The sequence below is a fragment of the Strigops habroptila genome, chromosome 18 (assembly GCF_004027225.2).
Source record: "Strigops habroptila isolate Jane chromosome 18, bStrHab1.2.pri, whole genome shotgun sequence".
Lineage (NCBI taxonomy): Eukaryota > Metazoa > Chordata > Aves > Psittaciformes > Psittacidae > Strigops > Strigops habroptila.
In genome coordinates, this window is record NC_044294.2 from 2393978 (window position 1) to 2418251 (window position 24274).

Here is a 24274-nt window from a genome sequence, read left to right on the forward strand (position 1 = left end):
TGGAGCCACTGGAGGAGGCAACACTTCCCATCAAGGCAAAAGGGCTGGCGAAGCAGAGAGGAGGAAGCACCAGGCTCCAAAGCAGAGGGACAGAGCCCGGCCATCCCCACTCACCGTACTTGATCTGCGCGATGTCTCCCACCACGATCTCTGCCACTGGGATCTGAATGACCTGCCCCTTGCGAATGACCGTGAACTTCTGCTCCTGCTCGATGCGGCTCTGGAGGCCCCGGAACTGCTTCTCCTTGCTCCAGTCATTGAAAGCCGTCACCAGCACCACGATGATCACCGAGAACAAGATCGCTGCCCCCTCGATCCAGCCGGCCTGCGACTCGCCCTCGTCCTCCACACCACCCGTAGACTGGCCGCACACTGCAAGCAGAGGAGAAACCCTGTTTGTACCATGAGACACCCGCTCCCCAGCAAGGAACACGTGAATGGAACACAAGGAACACAGTTACTCCTCCCTGAGCTTGTCCAAGGGCTTCCCCTGCTCTCAGCAGAGGGTTTTTACATCCCTGGAGGCATTTGATTCCTTTTAGTTTTCTCCTCTTCTTTATATTTCTCATTTTTGGCAGAGGTTGGGCTGAAAGAGCCGGGACAACCGGCTTCTATTCCCAGTTGGAGCACCCAGCCCTCCCTCTGCTCCCTGACCCTTGAGTGAGTCAGCATCTCCCTGCACCTCCAGATCCCTGCCTCTGCTCTGCTCCTCCAGTGATATGGAGATCCAGCACTGCGAAGGAGAAACTTATCCAACACCATTGCCCAACCACACACAGGGTGTGCCCAGACACATCCAATCAATGCAGGTGCCTGGATGGGACCATGCCAAGGATCCCAAGGATAAGGAGAAGCCACCGCCTAAAGGGTGAGCAGAAGGAGCTCCCAGTTCCACCTGCACCAGTGTAGTGACCCATATGGTGACCTTCCAGAGACAGCATCCATCCCAAAGCCCTGGTCCCGCACTGGAGCTCAGGTGGGTCCCCCACCGGGCCCACCACCACCACAGGGGACTCACGTTCATTGTCACCACCCGGCGGGTGGTAGAAGGACAGGCCCAAGGAGACTATGGCTGCGATTTCCAAGATGATGAGCGTGACATCCTGGAGCGCTTCCCACACTAACTGCAGGAACGTCTTGGCCTTTTTGGGAGGAATGAAGTTCTGCCCGAAGACCTGCCGCCTCTTCTCCAGGTCGGTCGGGTTCCCAGACAGGCCTGGACAGGGGAGAGGTGGAGATGAGAACAAACCCCACAGCGGGACCCCCGTGAGGAGCAGCTCCCTGCCTGCGCAGGGGCATGAGGAACAGGCAGAGGGGAGCCAGGGCTTGGCTCCTGTCGCCCATGGGGCAGGGAGCACGCAGGGACCGGGGCGGGCAGGACGAGCCGCCTCTCCCCGGTGCTGCAGCCTCACCAAGAGCCCGAGTGCCAGTTAATGCCAGTTGGCACTGGCCGGCTTGTTTACATGCGGCATCAAATTAGCCGTAAATCTGGCACCGCGAGCGGCGCTCGGAGCCGCCGGAGCCACCTGATCCCTCTTCTCCTGCCAGCTCCAAGCAGCCGCCGCTCCGGAGACCGGCCCGGCACAGCGGGAGAGTCTCCGAGCTCAGCCGAGCCCCATGGACACAGGGGAAAGGGGGGAAAAAGGGGGGAAAAAGGGGGACAAAGCAGCCTTCACCTCTTCTCCTGCCAGCTCCAAGGAGCAGCCGCTGCGGAGACCAACCCAGTGCAGCAGGAGAGTCTCCGAGCTCAGCCAAGCACCATGGACATGGAGTGAGAGGGGGGCAAAAAGGGGGAAAAGGGGGGCACAGCAACCTTCCCATCCCAGGGCATGGGCCAGCAATAGCAGACAGTTTGCCCCGGTCATCCCCTGCATTTAAAAGCCATTAAAAAGCCAATGGGGTCCCAGGTGAGAACAGCCCCTCCTTGCCCAGCACCACCTTAACCAAGCCCAGCACCGAGCCCCCCCCAGCTCTCTCCACCTTAAGATGGCCCATGGGGCTGCTGCCAGCTCCCGAGATGCACCGGGCAGGCGGCTGCAACACGGGCCCTGGACACATCCCGGTGCCTGGAGCAGCCTGGCAGCGATGCCCTCCCGGGAGGACCAATTCCTCCTGCTTGGGACAACTCTGTCACCCCAGCCAGGAGGAAGCAGCAGGATGAATCCCTTTCCCCTTCCATGCATCCCCCCCCCCCCTTCCTGCTGCGACTACACCCCGGCTGCAGGGAGGGGATGTGCTGGAGCGGCGCCGGGTCCCCACCCAGCTGTGACGAGGCAGCAGGATCCTGGGATCTCCCAGCTCCGATTCCCACCCAACCCAACGTCTGCAGCCGGATGGATGGAAAATGTGGCTAACTGCTGTGGGTTGACTCACGGCAGGGCTGGGGAGGCACCGCATGTGCCGGGCACACACGTGCTCCCGCACGAGGATGGGGGATGCTGCCACGGGGCAGGGGAGGTTGCACATGTGGCTCCTTCCAAAACCCATGTCCCACCCATGGGCATGACCCCAGAGCTCCCACACCCTCCTGAGGCAGTTTGGGAGGTGTTGGGGCTTCCAATTCATCTGTGCTGGCACGGGGAGGGTTGCAAAAAGCAGATGCAATAGGCACGTACCCCGGGCATGCACCGTGGTTGCCAGAGAATCCCTCCCAACCAGGGCCACTGCAGGGTCTGGGGGTCCTGGTTAATGGGGAGGTGGATGGGAAGCTTTGGATGGAGGCCACAAGGGACAGCAGGAGAACAACACCCTGCATTAGAGGCACCGCGGTCTGGGAAAGCTGCTTTTGGGTGCAAAACCTTCACCCTCGCCCATCTTCTCCCTCGCCCCGGGAGGAGGCAGCAGCCCCTGGAGCTGCCGCTGCCAGCGGGTGACTCAGGGCAGCATCTGCTGACACTGTCACCCCCGGGGAGACCAGAGAAAGGAGACAAGGACGCTCTCACCGGTGACTCACTGAGCTGCCCGTGCACATCGGTGTGTGGAGACGTGAGGCACCGGCACAGAGAAGCTGTGGCTGCCCCATCCCTGGCAGTGTTCAAGGCCAGGTTGGACACAGGGGCTTGGAGCAACCTGCTCTAGTGGAAGGTGTCCCTGCCCGCGGCAGGGGGTTGGAACTGGATGAGCTTTAAGGTCCCTTCCAACACAACCCATTTGATGGTTCTCTGATTCTGTGACTTCCCAGGGGGAATTCACACACAGATCCCACGCTGCACATGCTAAGATGTGGCTGGTGTTGCCCACATTCCATATCTTTCTCTAAACCCCAGCTGGAGCATCCCACCTGCACACACAACCCAAGCTCTCCAGGGCTGAGGGACCCCACTCCCTGTTTCCCAGGCTTTGCCCATGGATGCATCAAGACAGGGACATGCTCCAACCTGCAGCTTTCAACCTGCTGGGGTTTCCCTGGTTGTGGCACCATAGTGGTGTCACCCCATAGAGACAACCCTGGCACAGCAGGAGCCAAACACCTCGCTCCAATGGGATCAGACAGAGGTGACTCAGGCTTTCACCCTTCCTAAAATTCCCAGCTTATAGGAAATAACCTTTCTGTGCTCTCAGTGCTCAACAGGACGGGGTTTGGGACAGACAGCAAAGCTCCAAAGTGAGAGGATGAGGCAGGGACATGCTGGGGGGACCACATACAGCGACACTCATCAATGCCTGGAAGCAGCACCTGGATCAAGGAGCAGCCCTTGGCCTTCCCCTTGGAAAGAGACACCGGGCCACAGCTGAGCCTTTCAAGTCCTCTCCCTTCCCTCCCCTCTTCTCCCACCCCCAAGGATCCCGCTCCCACTTTGGCAAGGCCAAACACATTGTTTTGCGACCTGGACTTGGTATTTCCACCGGGACTCCCCCCCTTCTCTAATGACATCCCGATATTGTCTCTCCTTCCCGGTCCCGCTCACAGCTGGGAAACACGCTAATCCCCAGCTTACAGCACTAAGAATAACACACAAGTTCTCAGTGCCGAGGCACAGCCACAGCCCCCAGCCCACACAGCGCCATGGGGCCGCATCCTGTTCCCAAACCCAGGTAAGCAGGGGCTCTCTCCCCCTCTTTTAATGGCAAGGAAGGGGTGCAAAGACACCCGCAGCCACCCTGTGCTGTGAGCCCCAGCGCCTGCCCCTGCTCACTGATAAGGGATGCGCTGCCCATCCCTCAGCAGATGAGCTCCACGCAGCCCCTCCAACCTTCACACTCTCCTTCACCCCCACCACATACAGCCCTGCCATCAGCACTAAGTTATTATATAGGGGAACGGCTGGTACTGACCTGGGTACTGACAGCAGCAGAGGAGCTCCCACACACCCATCAGCTCCTCACCCCTGCCTGCATCCCACCTCCGCTCCATGCTCCCAGGGGGTGCAGGGCTCCAGGCTATGCCTCAGGGGATCCCTAGGGAAGATGCTTCTCTTCTTTTTCCTCCTTCTCTACCTTAAGTGATCATTCCATTCATCAGATGCAGGGAGCCATCTCCCACAAGGCTTGCGATGGGACCACACTGTGAGCTCAGTTGTTTGAGCCACCACCTCCAGCCCAGACGCACCCAAGCAAGTGGTCCCCCCCTCCATAGGATGGCCACTTACCTTCCACTGGCGACGTCTTCAACCTCTTGCAGACATTCTGCACACTGCCATAGGAGTCATTGAGCCGGGCGACCGCCTCGGCGCTCCTCAGCTCCATGAGGTTCCTGAGCTCCACCACGGAGCAACCAAAGTCCCCCTCATGGTTGCCTTCAGCAACCGAGTTCCCGGGGTGGTGGTCGGCCACGTTGTTCGTCATCTTGCCGGCGCGGCGGCGGCTGGTGGCTCCTGCAGCACCTTCCTTCGAGGCTCTGTTGGGGGGATGCTCGGGATGGCCCCTTCCCTGGGGGCTGCCCGGGTGAAGCGGGTGCCTCTATCCGAGCCCAACTTCTCCGGATAAAGGTGTAAACAGGATGTGCATGTTACCGCGGAGGCGACCTTAGCAACGACCAGCGTGCATCTCCTGCAGAAGGAGGAGGGCTCCCTGGATACCACAGCAACTGGAGCTGCAAAAACAAGGATGGGAAACAAAAATATCAGCATTCGAAGGCCTACTAATAAACACACGCAACCCCACGGGATGGAGTGGTACCCAAGGATGGGCATCCACCAGGAAGAATGTGGTTTGGAGGCACCTTTATGCTCACCCAGCCCCTGTGGGGTCACCACAGAACCCGGCTGAGCAGGAGTTGGGGTTGGAGGGAGCTGGGACAGGCTCGGCATGGGCTGAGTGGGGTGTTTGAGATGCACTCGGCCACAGTGCAGGGAAAACCATCGGCACCAGCTCCGGCAGCGCGGGGGCCGGGCAGGAAGAGCTCCCAGGTGGTTCTTCGCTCAAGCCCGGCCGCCCGGCATGCAGAGACGCTCCCATTCACTGGGGTTTAAAAATACACCTCGGCAGTGGAAAACAGCTGCTTCCTGCATGGGCTGCTGGCCCGGGAGCACCGGATCACTGCAGTGCCGGCAGGTAGGAGAGAGCATCCCAAGAGACAGCATCAACGGGGCTTCGCAGCACCCAGACCTTCCATCAGCAGAGACATGCGGCAGGAAGCAGAGAAGCTGCTAAAACCTGCATGTTGTGCTGGGTTAACAGTTGGACTCAACGGTCTTATAGGTCTTTTCCAACCTAAAGGGTTTTATAATGGGGATTTTAGGACATGGAGCTGTTGGAGCGAGTCCAGAGGAGGCCATGGAGCTGCTGCGAGGGCTGGAGCAGCTCTGCTCTGGAGCCAGGCTGAGAGAGCTGGGCTGGGGCAGCCTGGAGAAGAGAAGGCTCCTGAAGGGGAGACCTTAGAGCAGCTCCAGTGCCTAAAGGGGCTCCAGGAAACCTGGAGAGGGGCTTTGGACAAGGAGTGTAGGGACAGGACAAGGGGAATGGCTTTAACCTGCCAGAGGGGAGATTGAGATGAGCTCTTAGGCAGAAGCTCTTCCCTGTGAGGGTGCTGAGGCGCTGGCACAGGGTGCCCAGAGAAGCTGTGGCTGCCCCATCCCTGGCAGTGTTCAAGGCCAGGTTGGACACAGGGGCTTGGAGCAACCTGCTCTAGTGGAAGGTGTCCACTGGAGGGGGAGCTGCTCTGGTCAGAGAGGGAAAGAAAGGGCTTTCTCTGGCGCAAGCTCAGATGGCAGCAGCGATGCTCCCAGACACCTCTGCAGCACTACAGAGGCAAAGAGCCTGCAAGGGAGGCTCTTTATGGAGAGAAAATGAAACACTTTCCTAGAGCAATATAAATGAATAACAAAAGGGGAATGGTCACTAAGGCAGCATCAGCACTGATGAGCCAAGATCAGAGGCAGCAGAGCAAGGAGACAGAGAGGGAAAAAGTCCATCGCTGCTTCCCAGGAGCACACGGGATGCCCCATCCATCACAAACTCACCAGACAGGCACCAGACCATCATGGGGCCACCCCAACAGCACCCTGCAGCAAACAACCCCAATTCCAGCCCTGATCACAGCAGTTTTGCAATCTGCTCCCTGCACACCCTGGCCCCTGGGAGCTCCAACCCCACCAGCAACACCCAGGGCGGCTCTTGGTGTTATCAGGAGGCAACAGGCACCAACCGAACCTCAGGGATATCAGTGATCCCACCGCTGCAGGAGGGTCCTGTCCACTAACTGCAGGCAGCAAAGGGATGGGGAGCACAGGGACGTGCTCCCCCCACAGCACTGCAGCTCCTGGGGCACCCAAATGTGCACCCTTGGGCAGAGCACCAGCTCACCAGCATCCCCGACCCAGCATCCCTGACCATAGCCAGCCCAGTCACCCCGGGCTCCTCATGGAGCTGAACTCATCTATGTTTTAGAGGCACGAAGCTGCCAGCAGCAGGGGGTAGGAGATGACAGGTCCAATTAAACAGACTCCTGCTGATTAAGAGAAAAAAAAAAGATAATTCCCCCCACCTCAACACACTAATTTTTTTCCTCTCTTTCATGGCAACCAGCAACTTCTGATGAGAGCTTAGAGGTTAAGAGAAAGACAGTTAATTAACACTGCACAGCCAAGTCCATAATTACCCCTGGAGGAGCTCAGGGGCACTGATCATCACCAGCCCGTGCCCAGCCCCTCCAGCAGCACCAGCCCCAGGGGCTCACTCTGAAGAGAAGAGGGACCGTGGTGGAGGAAAACTCCTGTTGTCTGCTTTGAGCATCCTCCTCCAGCCCCATTCGGGGTCGGAGCATCGGCCAGGTCAGAGACCTGCTCCTGATCCACCTCACACCATCCCACCGGCACAGGAAGGATCCATCCCAGGCAATCAGGGAGCTGCACTCAGGCTTCCCTTACAGCCAACACTCCAACAAGCTCCCAATGACTCCAGCAGCGTTCAGCAAGCTGTCCCCAACTCCAATAATTCATTTCCAGAGCCCCCAAGCAGTAGGAGAGGCAGAAGGGTCCCCCCTGTGAATGCAGGGCAAGAAAACCCAGCCCAGGGGGGAGCACCCACGAGAAGCCCAACTGCCCTATGTGGGAATGGCTGCATGGGACCCCGAAGTGATGCACTATCACCCCGCAAAGAGCACCCCTGGGCAGGACAAGGTCCTGCAGACCAGGAGGAGTTTGGGGTTTGGCAGCGTGAAGGACACGGACCCTCCCGACCTGTGGGCCGGGGGAAGGAGCAGGAACGCTCCGGGAAGGAGGCAGTGGCTGGCAAGGAGCAGAGCCGATGTGGTGCTGCAGACAAACCTGCCCGGAATAATAAACAGCTACGTTAGACCTTGTCCTGGCTGGGAACAGCCAGGCCAGCCTCCGGAGCTGCCCTCGGAGCGGGACACAAGGATGAAGCATGAAGGAGAGGAAAGCGGGATGCTCAGAGGGACAAGGGGTATCTCCACCATGCCACATGCGACACCTCCAGCCACGCCAGGAGTGGTTCTGCTGCCACGCTGGTGGCACAGCCCATGGCACCAGCACCCGGCACACACCAGGCTGGGGATGCTGCCTGAGCACCGGGTGCGGGGCCAGGAGGCAAGAGCATGAATCCTCCTGGCTCGGCTCAGCACACTCAGACCAATGGTGAACACCACCCTGCGCACCCCAGCACAGCACCAGGGATGGAGCAGGCCCTGACCAAGCTCTGCTGGGTTTTATACCCATGAAGGAGAGGGAAATTCACCCCTCAGCTCCTCCTGCATCTCGCTCCAGCCTGGACATCTCCCACCATCCATGGCAGAAAGCACCATGCTGAGGAAGAGCAACGCCACATCCCCTGCCCAGAGCCACAAATCCCACCAGCTCGCCAGGCAGGAACAGGCCCATTAAGAAACCATTCAGCCACGTGGAGCACAGTTTATCCCATTCCACAAGCATGTGCCTGGCTGCAGCACTACAAGAGGCCACCCCATACGCTGCCCCTCACTCCCAGCCCCTCAGCAGCACCCACCAGGGCTCGTCTCCTCTCCCACTTCAAGGATGGGGCATTGGAAACACTGGGCTGCTGTAGGTTGCCATGGTAAACTCGATGTAAAGCTGTCAGGGATGCAGCTTATGTTGCCAAGCAGGGAGGGAAAAAAACCACCCAACCAAACCCCCAGAATTACCCATTCCTGGCTCGGGTTTAAGATTTTTCTCTTTGGAAATGAAAAGCTGAGCTCCAACCCCAATGGAGAGGCTGTGCTTTCACCAGCACTCGCTCTCAGCCAAGGAGGAGGCGCAGGATCATGGATGTCAGAGCAGGTCATGGTGCGGGAACCTGCACCTTCCACCCTGACACCACGGAGAGGGACCATGCCCCAAGCAGGGGAGGGTGGAAGAGGCAAGGCCAGGCTGGAACACCCCAAACAGACCGCACAAAGCATCCTGCACCAGCACAGCGAGGGAGCTGGATGTGACCCCCTTCTCCCTGCAGCACAGACATCCACCTTCCCTTGCTCCTTCTCACAGGGTGCCGAGACCACAGCCCAGACATCACCCAGCCCTGGGCAGGCACCTGCAACACCCACAGGACGTTACCTCCTCCCACCGCAGCATCTGCTTCCTCCACCCCAGCGCGCTGCCTCGGGGCTGCCCCAGGGGCATTTCCCTTCCCCACTGGGGCCACCCCAGCACCCGTCAGGGGGAAACCCCCCCCAGTGCCACCAACCACAGGGTGCTGCACATGGGGATGGGTGAACACCAAAGCCAGAAGCCTGGGATGGGGGAGACCCAAGTGACCACAACACCTCAGAATCACAGGGTGGTTTGGGTTGGAAGGGACCTTAAAGCTCATCCAGTTCCAACCCCCTGCCACGGGCAGGGACACCTTCCACTAGAGCAGGTTGCTCCAAGCCCCTGTGTCCAACCTGGCCTTGAACACTGCCAGGGATGGGGCAGCCACAGCTTCTCTGGGCATTTCCCTTGCAACCTGGAAGGGGAAGAAGCTCCCAGCCTTCATCTTACAAGAGTTGGGGGGGACTAAACATGCACTGGAGCTGGAAAAGGAGCTGGAAACACCCAGGAAGTGCTGGTGGCGAGCCAGGGGAAACCACGTCACAGAGCACAGCGCAGGGCTGATGCTGCGCCCACAAACACCAATGCCAGTGGAAACGTGCTGCGGGGCAAGGAGCAGCTCAAGCCATCTCCCACTCTAACCCCTTGGGAAAGGCAGCATCTCCCCCTCCTTCATCTGTATAGGAGGAACCCACCATCCCCTGGGGCACAACAGAGCAAGTCCCAATCCCCCAGCTCTCACGTGGTGCCAAATCCTATGCACCCTCACCACCGTCTGCAAGCAGGGACGCACAGAACCCACCCGGTTACTGCAGGCAACGTGTGATGCTGTCACACGCGGTGGCAGGCTCGGAGCTGCTGGCCCCGATGGCACCGTCACCACAGCCCACAGGCGGCAGAGCCGTAGTAGTTCTCCCACACCTTGTGCCAAGGCGCACGCTTCCCGCAGATGGGAGCGCAGGCACCGGGGTGCATCACCATGGTTGTGTGGCACAACGAGCCATGTGCAAGGTACAAGCCAGCCCTCATGTCCCCAGCAAGCTGTCGCCTCGCTGGGATGGGTTTGGTTGTCACCAAGCATGAACAGCAGCACTATGGTGACAGGGATGGCAGGGTAAGAGAGCTGGGGGGTTCAGCCTGGAGAAGAGAAGGCTCCTTAAGGGGAGACCTTAGAGCAGCTCCAGTGCCTGAAGGGGCTACAGGAACAGAGGCAGGGGGCTGGAAGCGGATAAGCTTTAAGGTCGCTTCAACCCAAACCATTCCATGATTCTATGGATGGAGAAGAAACCAAAGCATCACCCTGCCCAAGCACCATCACACCATCCTCCTCCTCTCCCATCACGACCAAAAGGCAGGATGGCAGCTCTGAGCCATGCACCGAGGACCAAGGCTTTGTGGAAAGCACCAGTGAAAGGCAGGCAGAGGCGACCTTCTCCGAGAGCGCATCTCTCCTTGCAGGCCACTCCGCAGGGAACACCAGCAGCTGCCATCAGCCCACTAATTACAGCTCCATTTTTCCCTAGTATTTAACGAAGGTAGGAAAACTGTTGGGGCTTTTGCATGCCCAAGGCAGCAATTAGCTCTTGTGAGAGGCAGGGAAGGGGCTGGAGGCAGGAGAGCACGGAGCGTGCTGCGGGGGCACGGAACATGCAGCGATCCATGACGTGGTCCCCCAAAACCCGCTGCATCCCAGCGCATCTTTTAGCATCCACGTGGAAAAGCCACCAGCTGTCAGAGCCTTGGTGGGTGCTGGAGGCTCAGGAATCTGCCCTCAGCCCTGGGGCTTCCCTGAGCCACAGGGTGCAGCAGGCGAGGAATTTCAGGGGGGTGGAAAAAGAAAGGGAAAGGAGGGAGTCTCCAGGCGAGCTGTCAAAGGGAATGTTTCCATCTAAGGCCTTGGTATTTCTCTCGCGGCGCCTGCACTAAATCAGCCCAGCTCCTCTCATTATTCTTTTGTGCTTTACAAGGTAGCACAGCCGGTGGAGGAACGCAGCAGTACACAGAGAGTAAACCCCAGCCCCTCCTGCACCAGCAGATACCTGCAGCTCTCCACCCTTTGGAGAGGCAAAGCATCCCCACTGCCGAGCACAAGGGGCCGTGATGGACCCTGGCACGAGGCTTCATTCATCCCTTCTCCCTCCCACAGCATCAGGAAACAGGTTCCTCACACCCCAACCGGGAGCACGGTGGGTAGCAGGCAATGAGGCATCAGTTGGCTCACATTGGGCAACTCTTCACTCTTTCCTTTCCCATTCAATGTGTTTTGCAATGCCCCACTGGGAGGTGCCCGGGGCAGGGAGCTCCCACCGGCTGCCCCCATGGAACACATCAGCCCCACCATGGACACAACCCTGGGCTTGTCTTTGTGCTGGTTTGCAGCCTAGAGCAAGCGAGCGAGACCAAAGCAACAGAGGGACTGGGTTGGGATTTAGGCGACTTCAAGACTGCAGAGCAGGACTTGATGATAGGATAGATACAGATGATGATAGATAAGGCCTGGGACTCCGCCTCTCAAACTCCTCTTGCAGCACCACTGACCTAATGGATGTTGAGCAACAGTCGCATCCCAGCCCCACGCTCCGACCAACCTGGATCCTCCCAGTTCATGGCACACCCGGATGCTCCCTGGTCTCAGCACCCTGCTGCAGAAGGGAGATGACACCGATGATCCCCTGGGATGGGCACTTGGGATCCCATCCCCATGCAGATGCTCCGTCCCCACGCAGCTTCTCCTGGCTCCCACCATCAGATGGGGCAGCCCAGCACCGGGTGCAGATGCTCTCCAGTGGGACGCATCTCCCCACACATCCCTCCTTCCCTTCACACATGGGGAAACTGAGGTAGCACCACACCTGAGCACAGCATCAGCACTCTCCCTAAGCAGGGAGGAGATCCCAGCAGTCCCAACTCCCACCTTTCTCCATCCTATTCAGGATGCTTGGCTTGAAACCAAGTGAAAATCAACAGGCAAGAACTGACCTACAGAGCACCAGAAGCCTCCGTAGCAAACAGCACCCAGAGACCAAGCACTACGGGCAGGACACGCGGGTACAGCGGGGTATTTATAGCAGTATTACACAGGGACAGGGGATTCCTACCCTGAAGATCCCCGGGGGCTTAAAATAGGCCCAGTTACTTCCTCCCAGCAGCGGCTGGGAGAAGCATCTGCTATCTTCTGGAAGCTGGAGGAGAGGTTGAGCCCTTGGGTCTCCGGGCACCCCAAGACACCTTGGGGAGCACAGCACTAACCTTCTCAATGGGAGCACCGCAATGAGCTGCTTCCTCCTGCCCAGCTTGGTAGAGAGGAAAAAAAACCCCACGGAGAACCCAAAATAGCAGCAATAACTAACAAATACCCTCTTCTTCCCAACAGGGAAACTGAGGCAGGGGGAGCAGACCCTGTCTGACACCACAGGGAACATCAGTGGCTTGCAGAACAGTGAGCAAGGGCCTCCCAAAGCTGGGATGCTCTACAGGGGAACCCCAACAAGTCCAGCCACTCCACAGCAGCCGGGACAACAGGAGGGATGACCCAATGCTCAGATCCCAACCCTGAGGCTGGCAGCAGCCCTGAGGACACGGTGAAGGGCTGGGGACAGAAGCATCCTCCAGCCGTCCTCACCACACAAGGAAGGGGAACAGGATGGGTGCCCCCAGATCCAGCACCCACAGCTCCCAACCAACCCAGCTCCAAGGGTTCCCGCGCAGTCCTGCTCTGGATCACATCCCGGATGGATGGTGTGCTGGGCACCAGGTAACTTCCCCAATAATCCCAGCTAGGAGGTATCCCTGGCGCTGGACCACAAATCCATGTTTTCCCATTCAAAAGTCCAAGCAGAGAGGGGAATTTCAGGCAAAGGGAAAGAGTAAGTGACCGGGGGGGCTGTGGGCACCCTTCCTGCTCCAAAGGGTTAAAAAATAGAGCCGGGAAAAGCGTGTCTGCGATAGGAAAAACACACGAGCTCCCAGGGAGAGCGCGCCGGCTGCTCCCGTTTCCCTTCCCGACATGCCCCGCTCCTGGGAAAGTGTAGGCTGTTTTCCATATATAACTGCAAACTGTTCCATGCAGTAAGAAGTCTAATTAAAGGGAGGGAGAGAGAGCAGGAGAGACGCAGAAGGACCGAAAGGCAATATTTATCCAGGGAAGAAAGCCTGCATCCCGGGCACCAAATTAGACCCTTGCAGAGCAAAAGCCTCATGGTATCATCGGGAGATCAAATCTGGGCAGAGCAGAAGAGGGAAATCACAGCCTGGAAAATATGTACCAATAAATAAGAGGAAAGAGCCAGATGGGCCAGGAGAGCATGGGGAGGGGCAGGGGAAGGAAAAGCTCATCCAAGGCAGTTGCTGGGATAAGGCAGAGTGCTGCAGGAGGGCACATTGCTCCCCGTCCCACACCACCACACACACCCTGCAGCTGGAGAACTGGTTATTGATGTCAATAGCAGGAATCTGCCTGAGAAATAGATATTAAATTGAAAGGAGCAGGGCTGGAGGGGTGTGAAATGCCAAGAAGGAGAGGAGCATGCTGCAGGAGCCAGCAGGCAAAGGGACACCCATCCCAGGCATGCAGCCCTGGCTCTCCCACCCATCCATGGCTGCATCCCACTGCATGGATGCTTTGGAGGCACCCCCCATTTCCGCTGCATCCCCACCCAGGAGGGGACATGCGGGGCTGGATGGGGAACACACGCACCAGATCTGCTCTTCAAAGCCTCTTTGTTAGAGCTGCACTTCCCAGAAGCGCCAGCCACAGCCCCAAGGTAATCCACAGCCAGCCAACACATTCCCGGCGTTATCCAGTCCTCTGCCTACACGAGGTGTCAACGCATTTTAACACCGCTCCATGTCTAATTAAGTGCCAATACATTTAAAGGTCACCCTATGGAGGCTGAGCCCTTGCCAAGGGGCGTTTGCTGCATCGCTCCGTGCCGACAGCATCGGCATCCTCATGGGCACTCCCAATGGCTGGGGACAATCCCCACTGCACCCCACAACAGGACCTGATCCGATGCTATGGATGCAGTGATGGAGCCCTGGTGTCCTGGATGCTGCCATTCCCAGCACCGCCATTCCCAGCACCGCCATTCCCGGCCCCATCCCGCCTCCATGCACGCACACACCCTCATGCCGCAGGCGCCCAGCACCGTCCTGACCTGCCACCCTGTTTATGCAGCGTCTCCAACCCCACACGCTCCCTCCCGGCTTCAGGCAACGCCCCAGAGGCTCCCAACTGCACCAGTAACCCAGGGAAACTGGGATATCCCTTTCCTCAAGTGCCAGCGCTGGCGAGGTTCCCACCTCCTGCATCCTTCCGAGTGGGATGGTGCCTTCTACCTGCTCCAGCACTGACACTGCACATCCTTTGCGCCCATAAATCACACCTCACCATGCTGGGGGAGGGCAGCCTGGAGGTTGTGTCCCCCTAAAACATCACTCTGGTGTTGAACCCGCGATGATGCCGAGATTCCCAAGCTTGGGTTGAGTTCTGCTTCCAGCAGAATCCCTTGCTGCAGAGATGGGACGAGATACAAGGGGGACAAGGACACCCCATTGCATGGTGGGGCTCAGAGCCCAGCAATGCCCCCACTAGCACAGAGCCAGCCCTGCAGCTTCCAAGCAAGAGGAACAAACCAGCCCTGCATGGCACAGCCCGGGGTCACCCGAGGTGACAGCCGGACACCAGCCACTTCACACTGGCTGGACATGGAGCTGCAGGAGCTGTGGGAAGCTTTCCACAGCCCCTGCCCACGGCCAGCACTTACAGAGGTGGGTATCTAAGCACCAGTGCTAATCTGGGGATAAATGGCAGCTTTAGCAGCGATAGGGCAGAGATTACTGCTGCAATCCGGGTGTTAGGGGCGCTGTGCTGGCAGCCAGCAGCGCAGCACAGGCGGATGGAGGGATGGAGCAAGGCGATCCGCAGGGAATAAAGCGAGCGGCTCACACCACAACCCAGCTCCCAAAGCCGGCACAGGGATGGTGCCAGGGTACAGGAGGCAGCCACGCTGCCTGCAATGAGCCTGCATCCCCTGGTGGGATCCATCATCATCCTCCCCATCAGCTTCTTGCACCATCCTCTGACCACAGGCAGGGTCAGAGCGAGTGGTTTCGCTCTCTGCATTACAAGACCAATGGAACACAGCAACCAAGCCTCACTGCCAGGGAAGCCTGCTCGGTTCAGGGTCTCCCAGCATCACCTACACCACACACCTGGGGAGGCCCCTCCACTCTCTGCTTTTCTGGGTCCCTTCTCAGCAACGCTCTACCCAAAGCCATCACCTCGATGAGCTGGAGCCAGTCTGTGCAGGCAGCTGTGTCTGGGGGGAGCAGGAGGAGGAACAGAGCATCCCTCATCGTCCTTTCCAAAGGGAAAAGAGACAGTCCCCTGAATAGCAGCGCCAGGCAGGGCAGGAAACACCTCCAGCCTCCTCGCCCCAGGCTGCATCTGCCCATGGAGAGCAGAGGACACCTGCACACAGCACAGGTCCCCCCAGTGCTGCAGAAGCACGATCCGCAGCATCCTGCAAGGATTTGATGCATTTCACGTTCAACTGCAGGAGCGAGAGGATCCCCCGGCTGCTGCCCTGCAGCGAAACACCCAGATGCTAAGGAGAAGGGAAGGAGGAAGAAGAAGGGCTATTCCCAGGTAAAGGAGGTGTGGGATGCCAGAGCTGCTGCCCAGCAAGGCGAGACGAGGCACACAGAAGATGAGCACATCCACAGATAGGAGGCACAGACAGGGAGAGATGGAAAGAGTGGGAAAAACAACGCCAAGAAGGGAAGCAACGAATGGAAAGAGATGAAAGGCAGCGGGGTCAGGAGTTAGCACAACAGAATTCGAGGGCGGATATGGAGCCAGAGCACGTTGTGGAAGGATTTTTGGCTCACCAGAGCATGGCTCATGGCTGCACCCAGGGGACCCAGCCCTTGAGCATCCACTGGGTACCCAGAGAGCCATGTCTCCATCACCCATGGGTGAGCCACCCTCAAACCAGGCACCTCCAGAGCAACATCAGTACCCTGACCCATGGCTCCAGCAGGCAAAGCAGCTGCCTCCCCCAAGGGAGCCGCCATCCCATCGGCTGCATTTGGCACCCAGCACACGCCAAGTAATGCAAACTGTCCCTGGGAAGAGCAGCCTGTGGATTTAATACTCCATGGAGCAGCCATGCAGGAGGCTCCCAGGGGTGCAGCGTACCCTGGGGATGCTGAAACAGGTAGCGGGATGAGGTTATACAGCTGGTTTTTCCCCCATGGGGAGGTGAACAGGTCTTGGCTGCTTGCTTTCTCCTTCCCCCAGGAGGAAAAGGCTTGGGAAACACCCCCAGGTACACCCTGAAGCTCTCCAAGAGGAATCACTGCCTGAACACACTGAGCTGCTTTGGTCCTTCCCTTTGTGTTTTCTGGACAGTCCATTTGGGGTCAGACTTAAGAGCAATTCGTCACTTGGGAAATAACACCACTTGAGGCCTCCTCCCTCAAATAAACCTCAAAAGACATCATTTGGACAAGCTTAATTTGGACAACTAAAAATAGCCAGCACTAGTCACACTGGAAAATGCAGGCTGGGGAGCTTCACACTTTCACGGCTCGAGCTGGGACACCGGCTATAGGAAGGGTCCCACCAGCTCCAGATGCGTCCCTGGGTGATGAGCACAGCCCTGCTCTTACCAGGAATGGGTGGGCACAGAAAGACCCTTCATGGGGTCCTGCAGAGCCACTCCGATGGAAGTTGTGGGTCCCTGCACTTTCCCAAGCAGGATGCGGTGAGTCAGAGCCACGTCTGCACCAGGACACCCCGGATCCATCAGCCACACTCCCGGCTTCTCCGCAGCCAAGCCAAGCTTCTGGTCCCAGCTCCCTGCAGCTGATTCACCCCGCGCTTCCTTCCCCCAGCATCCCCAGGCACTCGCAGCCCGGCCTCGCTGCCAGCTCTGCCCGCACACGGGATAAGCCCCCGGCACTGAGTAATGCGGAGAGGTGGGCTGGTGTTAGAGCTCCCCTCCTGCGCTCCAGCAGCGGCGCTGGCACAAGCGATGTGACCCTCACGAGGCACAATTCAAGCCTTGCACCGGCAGCTCGGGCTCCTCCACTGCCAGCCTGGTGTTACCGGCTGCTGGCATCAGCCACAGACCCAGCCTGCCCTTGTTTCATAGAGTCATGGAATGGTTTGGGTTGAAGGGACCTTAAAGCTCATCCAGTTCCAACCCCTGCCATGGGCAGGGTCACCAGGTTGCTCCAAGCCCCTGTGTCCAACCTGGCCTTGAACACTGCCAGGGATGGGGCAGCCACAGCTTCTCTGGGCACCCTGTGCCAGCGCCTCAGCACCCTCACAGGGAAGAGCTTCTGCCTCAGAGCTCATCTCAATCTCCCCTCTGGCAGACTAAAGCCATTCCCCTTGTCCTGTCCCTACAGGCCCTTGTCCAAAGCCCCTCTCCCGATTCCTTGTTGGTCCCTTTAGGCACTGGGAGCTGCTCTAAACTCTCCCCCGATGTCTCTCCGCAAACCCCTTCCTCACACCAACCAACCTGCCCCTTCTCCAGAGGCAGCACTAACATTTAACCAGGTTCACATTGGAGCACAAGCTCCCTCCCAGGCTGGGTCACCCCAGGGCTGTCTCCATCCCAGAGGCCATACCAGATCCATACACTCAGCTCAGCCATGTGCCCACGGGGTTGCCCCTCTGGAGCGGGCTGGGAATGCCGGGGAGCGGGCTGGGAATGCCGGGGAAGCTCGGCACCACGCGCTGCCGGCTGGCAGCTGCAGAGAGATGTCACGGCAGGGTTTGCATGCAGCCGGCGCTGCCGCGGCTCTCCCAGAGGCTGCCCAGGTGCCACGCTCATCTGGGAGCATCACACAGCAACCCAAACACCCTGCCCCGAATGCCACAGCCGGAGCCTTCCTCTCCCCTGCGGTACATCCCATAGAGCAGCGATACACTGGGGGGTTAGCCCCTGCAGAAAGGAGGTGAGGTGGGAAGATGCTCGAGGACTGAGCCATCTTCTCTCTCATCCTCATGTCCCTCAGCTGCCTGCAGCAGCAACAGCCTGCGAGCTGGCACGAGTGACAAAGCAGCTTTCCCACCACCACTCACACAGCATCTGCGCAGCCCAAGGTCTGCCCGCAGCAGCCGAGTGCTCCAGCAACCCGGGGTTACATTCAAGCAGCTGGTGAGAAGGTGGGAAGCGATGAAGAAGAGCTGGAGCGCCGCGATGCCGTGCCACTAAACCCCAGGGAGGGTTGAAGCAGAGAGAGATGGAGCCATCAGCATCTCCAAGCAGGGAAGAAAGAGTGAGAAAAGCTGAGGGTACACCATGGGGCTGGCCAGGGCCATCAGCACCTCATGGGCCAGTGAGGGCTGGAGAAGGAACAGTAAAGCTCTATCTGCTGCAGCAGGGTCCTTAATTAGCATCTTGAGAAACCACGCTGAAAATCAGACACCTTCTGTCCGAAACACGAGCCTGGACCTGAAAATCCGATCACTGGATCCGATGCTCAAAGAGCAAAGGGCACGTCCAGTCCCAGGCAGGCCCTGACACCGCGGTGCAGGGCTGAGCTCCCCCCTGGTCCCCTGCACTCCCCCCCCAGCAGAGGCAGCACCATGAGGGCCAGAAGCTTATTTTTAGCCTGGGGAAGGCAGGAGCCCGGGAGCAGCGATCCCGGCTCTTGCCCTTGGCACAGGGCACGCTGCTCCTGCCACTGCTGCAGCGAGTGCCTCGGGCCTCAGCCGCTGCCCCCCCGGCTCCGCAGCGCTGGAGTCAGCCCCCGGCTGGCATCACCAACCAGCCCAATCCCTCCCCTGGCACCAATCCTTGCTCTGCCCAAGGAGGAGGATGCTGGGATCAGCCCAGGAGCCAGAAGGATCTGGATTATTTACAGCCCCGCGGCGAGTTCGGCAGCGCTGACCTTTCCGTGCCGGAGACAAAGAGGAGATGCCAACAGCGGCGCTGGAGTCACCGGATCGGTGCTGGGGGGCTCTCCCCTGCCAGCCGGGACGGAGCAGGAGGCCGGAGCCAGGCAGGGGGCTCGGGAGCTGGCGGGGGCCACGGAAAGCCAAGCACGCTGGGATCCCAGCCTGGGAAAAGGAGGGATCGGATTCCTCCCTCCCCGTCCCCACCGGACAAACTCTTCCGGGTAGGGACTCCTACGCGCCGCGCTCTGCCCAGGCACAGCAGCAGCTCCCCGCAGCCCCCCAGCTGCTCCGGCAGCAGGAAAACACGGGAATACGGCATAAAACAGACCGAAAAGGGGCGATGGAGACTGGCCCCCAGCAGCCGCAGCAGCGCCCGGCTCCTCTGGCTGCCGGCGCCTCGGCTCAGCCCAGCTGCCGACTCATCCCTGCCATGGAAGCGGAGAAGCAAAAGTTTCCCTGTCAGCAGAAAACACGGACAAGTGGCCAAACCTCCGCCTTGGCTCCCGCCGCCCTGGCGAGGAGTCCCCATGCAAGGGGTGCCCGCAGTGGGGACCAGCGTGTCCCCATAGGCTCACCATGGACCCTCGCCAACACAAAGAGCCAGCCCTTGTCACTGCCCAGCAGGGTGATCCTCCCCATGCCCATTCCCTTGCTCCGAAGTGAGTTAGCTGCAGGATTTTGGGAGAGGACCATAAGCAGGGCCAGTGCCAGCGATGTGCAGTGTCCCCTTGGTCCATACAGTGTTTAGGACTGGATGCCACGATGTAGAAGCACCAACATCCCAGAAGCACCCAGCATCCAGGCTGGATGGAGCTTGGAGCAACCTGCTCTAGCGGAAGGTGTCCCTGCCCGTGGCAGGGGGTTGGAACTGGATGAGCTTTAAGGTCCCTTCCAACACAAACCATTCCATGATTCTACAACCCCACCTCACCGGGGTCCCCAGATCCCTCGCCCTGCTGCCTAGGTGGTGCAGGCAGAGGGATGCTCCCAGCCAGGACTCCCACATCCCCTGGGGCATGTCGCTGTGCATCAGCTTCCCACGTTTAAATCCGAGACCCCTCCCAGAAGCTCACAAATCCAGGAGGACACGGAACTCATCGGTTACTCACAGAGAGCTCTCCCGGGATCTAAGTTGCTTAATTACTGCTTTAAAAGAGTCACCATCCAGGTGGGTGACACACCAGCGGGTTGTCATGCGCTCCGCACGTCTCAAGCATTTGCTTTCTTCCTTTCTCTATCCAGGGTTAGCTTGCCTAGGTTCATTTTCCCCCCTTTCCTCTTTCTAATGAACAAATAGAGGGGCAGGTTTTTATAAGTCCATGGAAACTCTATTATCCCTCTGCATTAAAGCCAAAAGCAACTAATTAAAACATCAAAGTCAGATGTTTCATTACTTTGGCCTTGCAAAGCACTGGCAGGAGGTGGCAAGGAACGTGGCTCCTGTGGCCGGATGCACCGAGGGACCCCGAGGCTGGACCCACACCCCAAAATGTGGTCCCTGTCCCAGTGTCACTGGAAAACCCAGTGGGAAGCTCTGGGCTGTCACCTGCCTGTCCCTCTGCTCCAGCCCATCACTGCTCATCGCTGGAGGCCTTTGCATACACTGATTTTGAGAGGAGGAAGGCACCAACCACCCTCTCCCCATCAAAGCTGCTTCCCCCAGGAGCATCTCCACCACCATCAATGCAGGACGGGCCCTTATTCCCCCTCCAGGCACAGCATGAGGGTGAGAGGGATGGGTTCAAATTCCCAGCTCACTCACAGATCTATTTCCTCCTCTGCACACCAGATCTCCACATGTATAGAATCATGACGGAGAGGACATCTCTGCCTCCATCCATCCTGATCAAGAGAGCTCCAGGCAGCCCACATGCATCACACAGCATCCCTCACCCTGCCTGGATCCGCTCCCAGATGCCCCCAGCGCAACACAGGAGTTGGGGAACACCGAGGAGGTGGTACCAATTTGTGCTGCAGCAGCAGCCATCTCCCCCACCTAAGAGCCTGCATCCCATTGCCACGGACACACTGAGCGCCAGGGCTCTGCTCCACAAGCCTGGTCCCCGCCACAGAGCAGCAGCAAACAGGCATCGGCAGCAAGTCCCCACTGCAGAGCTGCTGCTCAGCACCAGGCTCCTTCCAGCGCTGCTGCAACAGGCACACGCGACCACTGCGGGCAAACCCTGCTCATGGCCTAGCAGGGAAGGAAAAACAACAGGAAAAGGCAGAAAACAGTCCCAAAAAGCCCAATAGAGGAGCAGGGAAACCACAGCCCCTGCAAGGTGCAGGCAGGGAAGGAAGGAGCAGGCTCATCTCCCTGCACAGGCAGCCAGGGAAGGCCTTGGGGAAGACGAGGGAACTCCAGGCACAGCTCCACCCCGGTGCTTCTGCTGCAGAACAACAGTGAAGAGGAGCAGCGGCGCCCTCCCTGCTCCTACACACCCTGCTCAAGGACCTGGGGGGGCTCCAGCATGGCATGTCCCAGCTCCTTGGACACAAGGCTCCGTGATGCTCCAGCTACGCCGACAGCAAGAGATCCTGAACAAGCAGAGCGCGCTGCGAGAGCCGGATCCACAGCAGGGAATTCCCTCCGTCACCAGCTCAACCGACAACACCCAACATCACCCTTCACCCCCTCAAGCCTGTACCTGCAGCGCTCGCCCCACCTCGCCTGCAGCAACGGAGCCAAAGCTCTGCAGAGAACCCTGCACATCACCGCTCCCTGGGCAGCACCCACGGCTCTGCCACCAGCAACAAGGATGGAGCCTGCACCCCGAGGGGCCGGGCTCCGAGGTATGGGGAAGGACAAGGAATGGGGAAGCTCTGCCTCAATGCCTTGGGCGCTTCCCAGCTCCGCTTGCAGCTCCACACCAACACCACCATCCCGAGCATCCCTTCCGCTGCGCCGGTGCGGCACCCGCCTTGGCACAGGGGCACAGAATCCACATCTCCGAGTCAACCGCTCCCAACAGGCTTCAGGGAATCAAAGGGTTTGGGAGGCCTCCAAGACCACCCGGCTCTCTCCAGCCAGCCCTTCCCTACCTGGGGGCACCCACAGCCACCCTGATCCCAAGGGTGGGATTTCCTTGGAGGGTGACCCAGGCGGACACACACATGGAGCAGGGAAGGGAAGCCCGTGCTGCTGCGAGGTGGGGCAGTGGGGACGTCAGCTCCTCTTGCTCATGATTAAATAATGTAGGTGCGTTTCAGCGCTCAAGGAAGCGAAAGATTGAGGGCACCGTCTGGAGGGCACAAACCCGCCTGCCCCATTACGGGTGGGGTGGAGGACTCTGAACGGTGCTCTGGGCACCCCCCTGCACCCCACCTCGGGCAGAAACAGGCTGCGCTGGTTTGAGCTCTGCAATCCAAGCCCCCACCCAACCCCAGGTCTCCAGAGATAAGAGCACAATAACCTATTGTCCCTCCTCCACTCCTTCCCCTCTCCACATCTCCACTCGCCTCCGGCCAGGCAGGGAGGGAACACCCAAAACACCCCCCCGCCGCCACCACCACGACCCCGGGGTGCTCCTTGTACCCGGTTAGGGCGATGCTCGGAGGCTTGGGATGCAGGGAAGGGGCAATGGGGGGTGCGGAAGAGGCTCCTGCCTGCCGGCCATGTGGGCAGGGCTGCCGGGGCTTCGCCTTTAGTTCTTTATTTCCCTTTTCCTCCCTTTTTCCCTCCCCTTTACTCCTTCTGCTTCTATCAGCCGGGTGGGTGCAAGCAAAGAGGGGGAAAACCATAAGCAAAACACCACGCAGCCCCCCAAAACCCCCTTCCTGCCCCATGGATGCGGAAAGACCCACACACACCACCTCGTGTTGCCGCAAACACCACCCACCCCCCCTCAATCCTCTGCCTTTCCCTTTGGGAATTACGGAGCCACCAACCCCCCAGCACCGCATCGCCCCCCTTCCATTCCACCCATTGCCACGCTGCCCCCAACAACACCCCCCCATCAAAGGGCAGGCAACAAGTTGAATGGAGCTTCCACCCCCCCCAAATGCTAAAAGAGGGGGGGGTCTGAAGGCGTAATCCCAGTTATACACTGGGAGGGAATGGGATGGGTGAAACCAACGGGTGGGGCGGTGGGCGCGTTGCTTTCACCCCCCCAAAACACCCCAAAAACACCCCCCAATACACTCACCTCGGTCCCTGCAGCGCCCGGTTGGCCACGGAGCCCCCTCGGCTGGCCATGGGAAGGAGGAAAAGAGGAAGGGGGGGGGGGATATAAAGGGAACGGACCCGGAGCTAGCGGGAGAAAATGCTTGTCATGGCAACCCGTGCCGAGCCGTGCGGAGCCGAGCCGAGAAGGGCTCGCCCCAGCCCGCCGGGGGAGGGGCTCTCTTAAGGTGGCGGCCCGCCCCGTCGGGCTGCTTTAAGGGGGACGGAAGGGGAATGGGAAAGGGATGGTGTAATCCTATGTGGGGATCCTATGGGAAAGTGGGGATACCCCTGGGTAGGGTGGTGTGGTAACCCCCCTCCCCCAGGCAAGCACAGTACATGCACCCCCCAAGAAACATGGGGACCCCCCCCAAAGCAATGTAAGGACCCCTCGGCCAAGCACCATTAAATCCAGCCCCAGGCAATACAGGGACACCCGGGCAATGGGGGACCCCCCCTTCGGCAGCGTGGGGACCCCCCGCCAGGCAATGTGGGGACCCCCTGGTCAGCAGCGTGCATGTACCCCCAGGCAGTTACAGGGACCCCACTGAGCAGGGTGGGATGTGCACCCCCAGGCAGTGTGGGGGTCCCCCCTTCCCCCCGGGCAAGCATCATTAATGCACCCCCAGGCAGTGTGGGCACCCCAAAACGTGAGGGTATCCTCATGCACACAGTGCTCCCCACTCCAGGCATGGGGGAGGAAGGTCCCTGTAGCACCATAAGCGATGGCAAAATTGGGGTTCCTCATGGGCACTGGGGTTTTGGGGTTCCTCATGGGCACTGTGGGTTCTGGGGTTCCTCATGGGCACTATAGGTTCGGGGCTCCTCTTGAGCACTGTGGTTGAGCACCAGGACCTGGTGTGTGCGCATTGGGGTGTGCTGAGCCCTGCAAACCACGGGGCACAGCCCTATGACACCCCTTTGGGTGACAACGTCCCCAGTGGCCCCCAGCACCCCATAAACTGCAGAGGATCCGACCCACACCCTTCTCCAGGAGGAAGCAGGAGGGAAGCACGTGTGAATCCCTGCGGCCGCAGCGCGCAGCGGCGCTGGGTGTAGGCAACCTTAAATCAGCGCTAATCCTGCCGGTATCCCCACGTTTGGGCACGCAACCCGGTTCAAGTTAAACCAGTGGAACATCTGTGCACGCACAAGCCCTAATTAGTGTTTGTAACGTTTTTTTCCCCCCCTCGAGGGCCTGCACCTCAATAATTCTGCATTCCTGAGCAGTCCTAAGGCAACAGCGGG

General features: G+C 59.3%; 1 protein-coding gene across 4 annotated transcripts in view; it reads right to left on the reverse strand.

Moving 5' to 3' along the window:
• Positions 1-23181, reverse strand: part of ATP2B4 (ATPase plasma membrane Ca2+ transporting 4) — a 47624-nt gene extending 24443 nt beyond the window's left edge. For all 4 annotated transcript variants that reach the window (XM_030473066.1, XM_030473070.1, XM_030473067.1 and 1 more), the window contains exons 1-4: positions 23010-23181; positions 4590-5032; positions 1019-1216; positions 115-372 (exon numbers count right to left, since the gene is read on the reverse strand). In XM_030473066.1, the coding sequence (XP_030328926.1) occupies positions 115-372; positions 1019-1216; positions 4590-4785 (652 nt within the window). In that variant the 5' untranslated portion in view covers positions 4786-5032; positions 23010-23181. The remainder of the gene's footprint in view (positions 1-114; positions 373-1018; positions 1217-4589; positions 5033-23009) is intronic.
• Positions 23182-24274: the final 1093 nt, after the last annotated feature.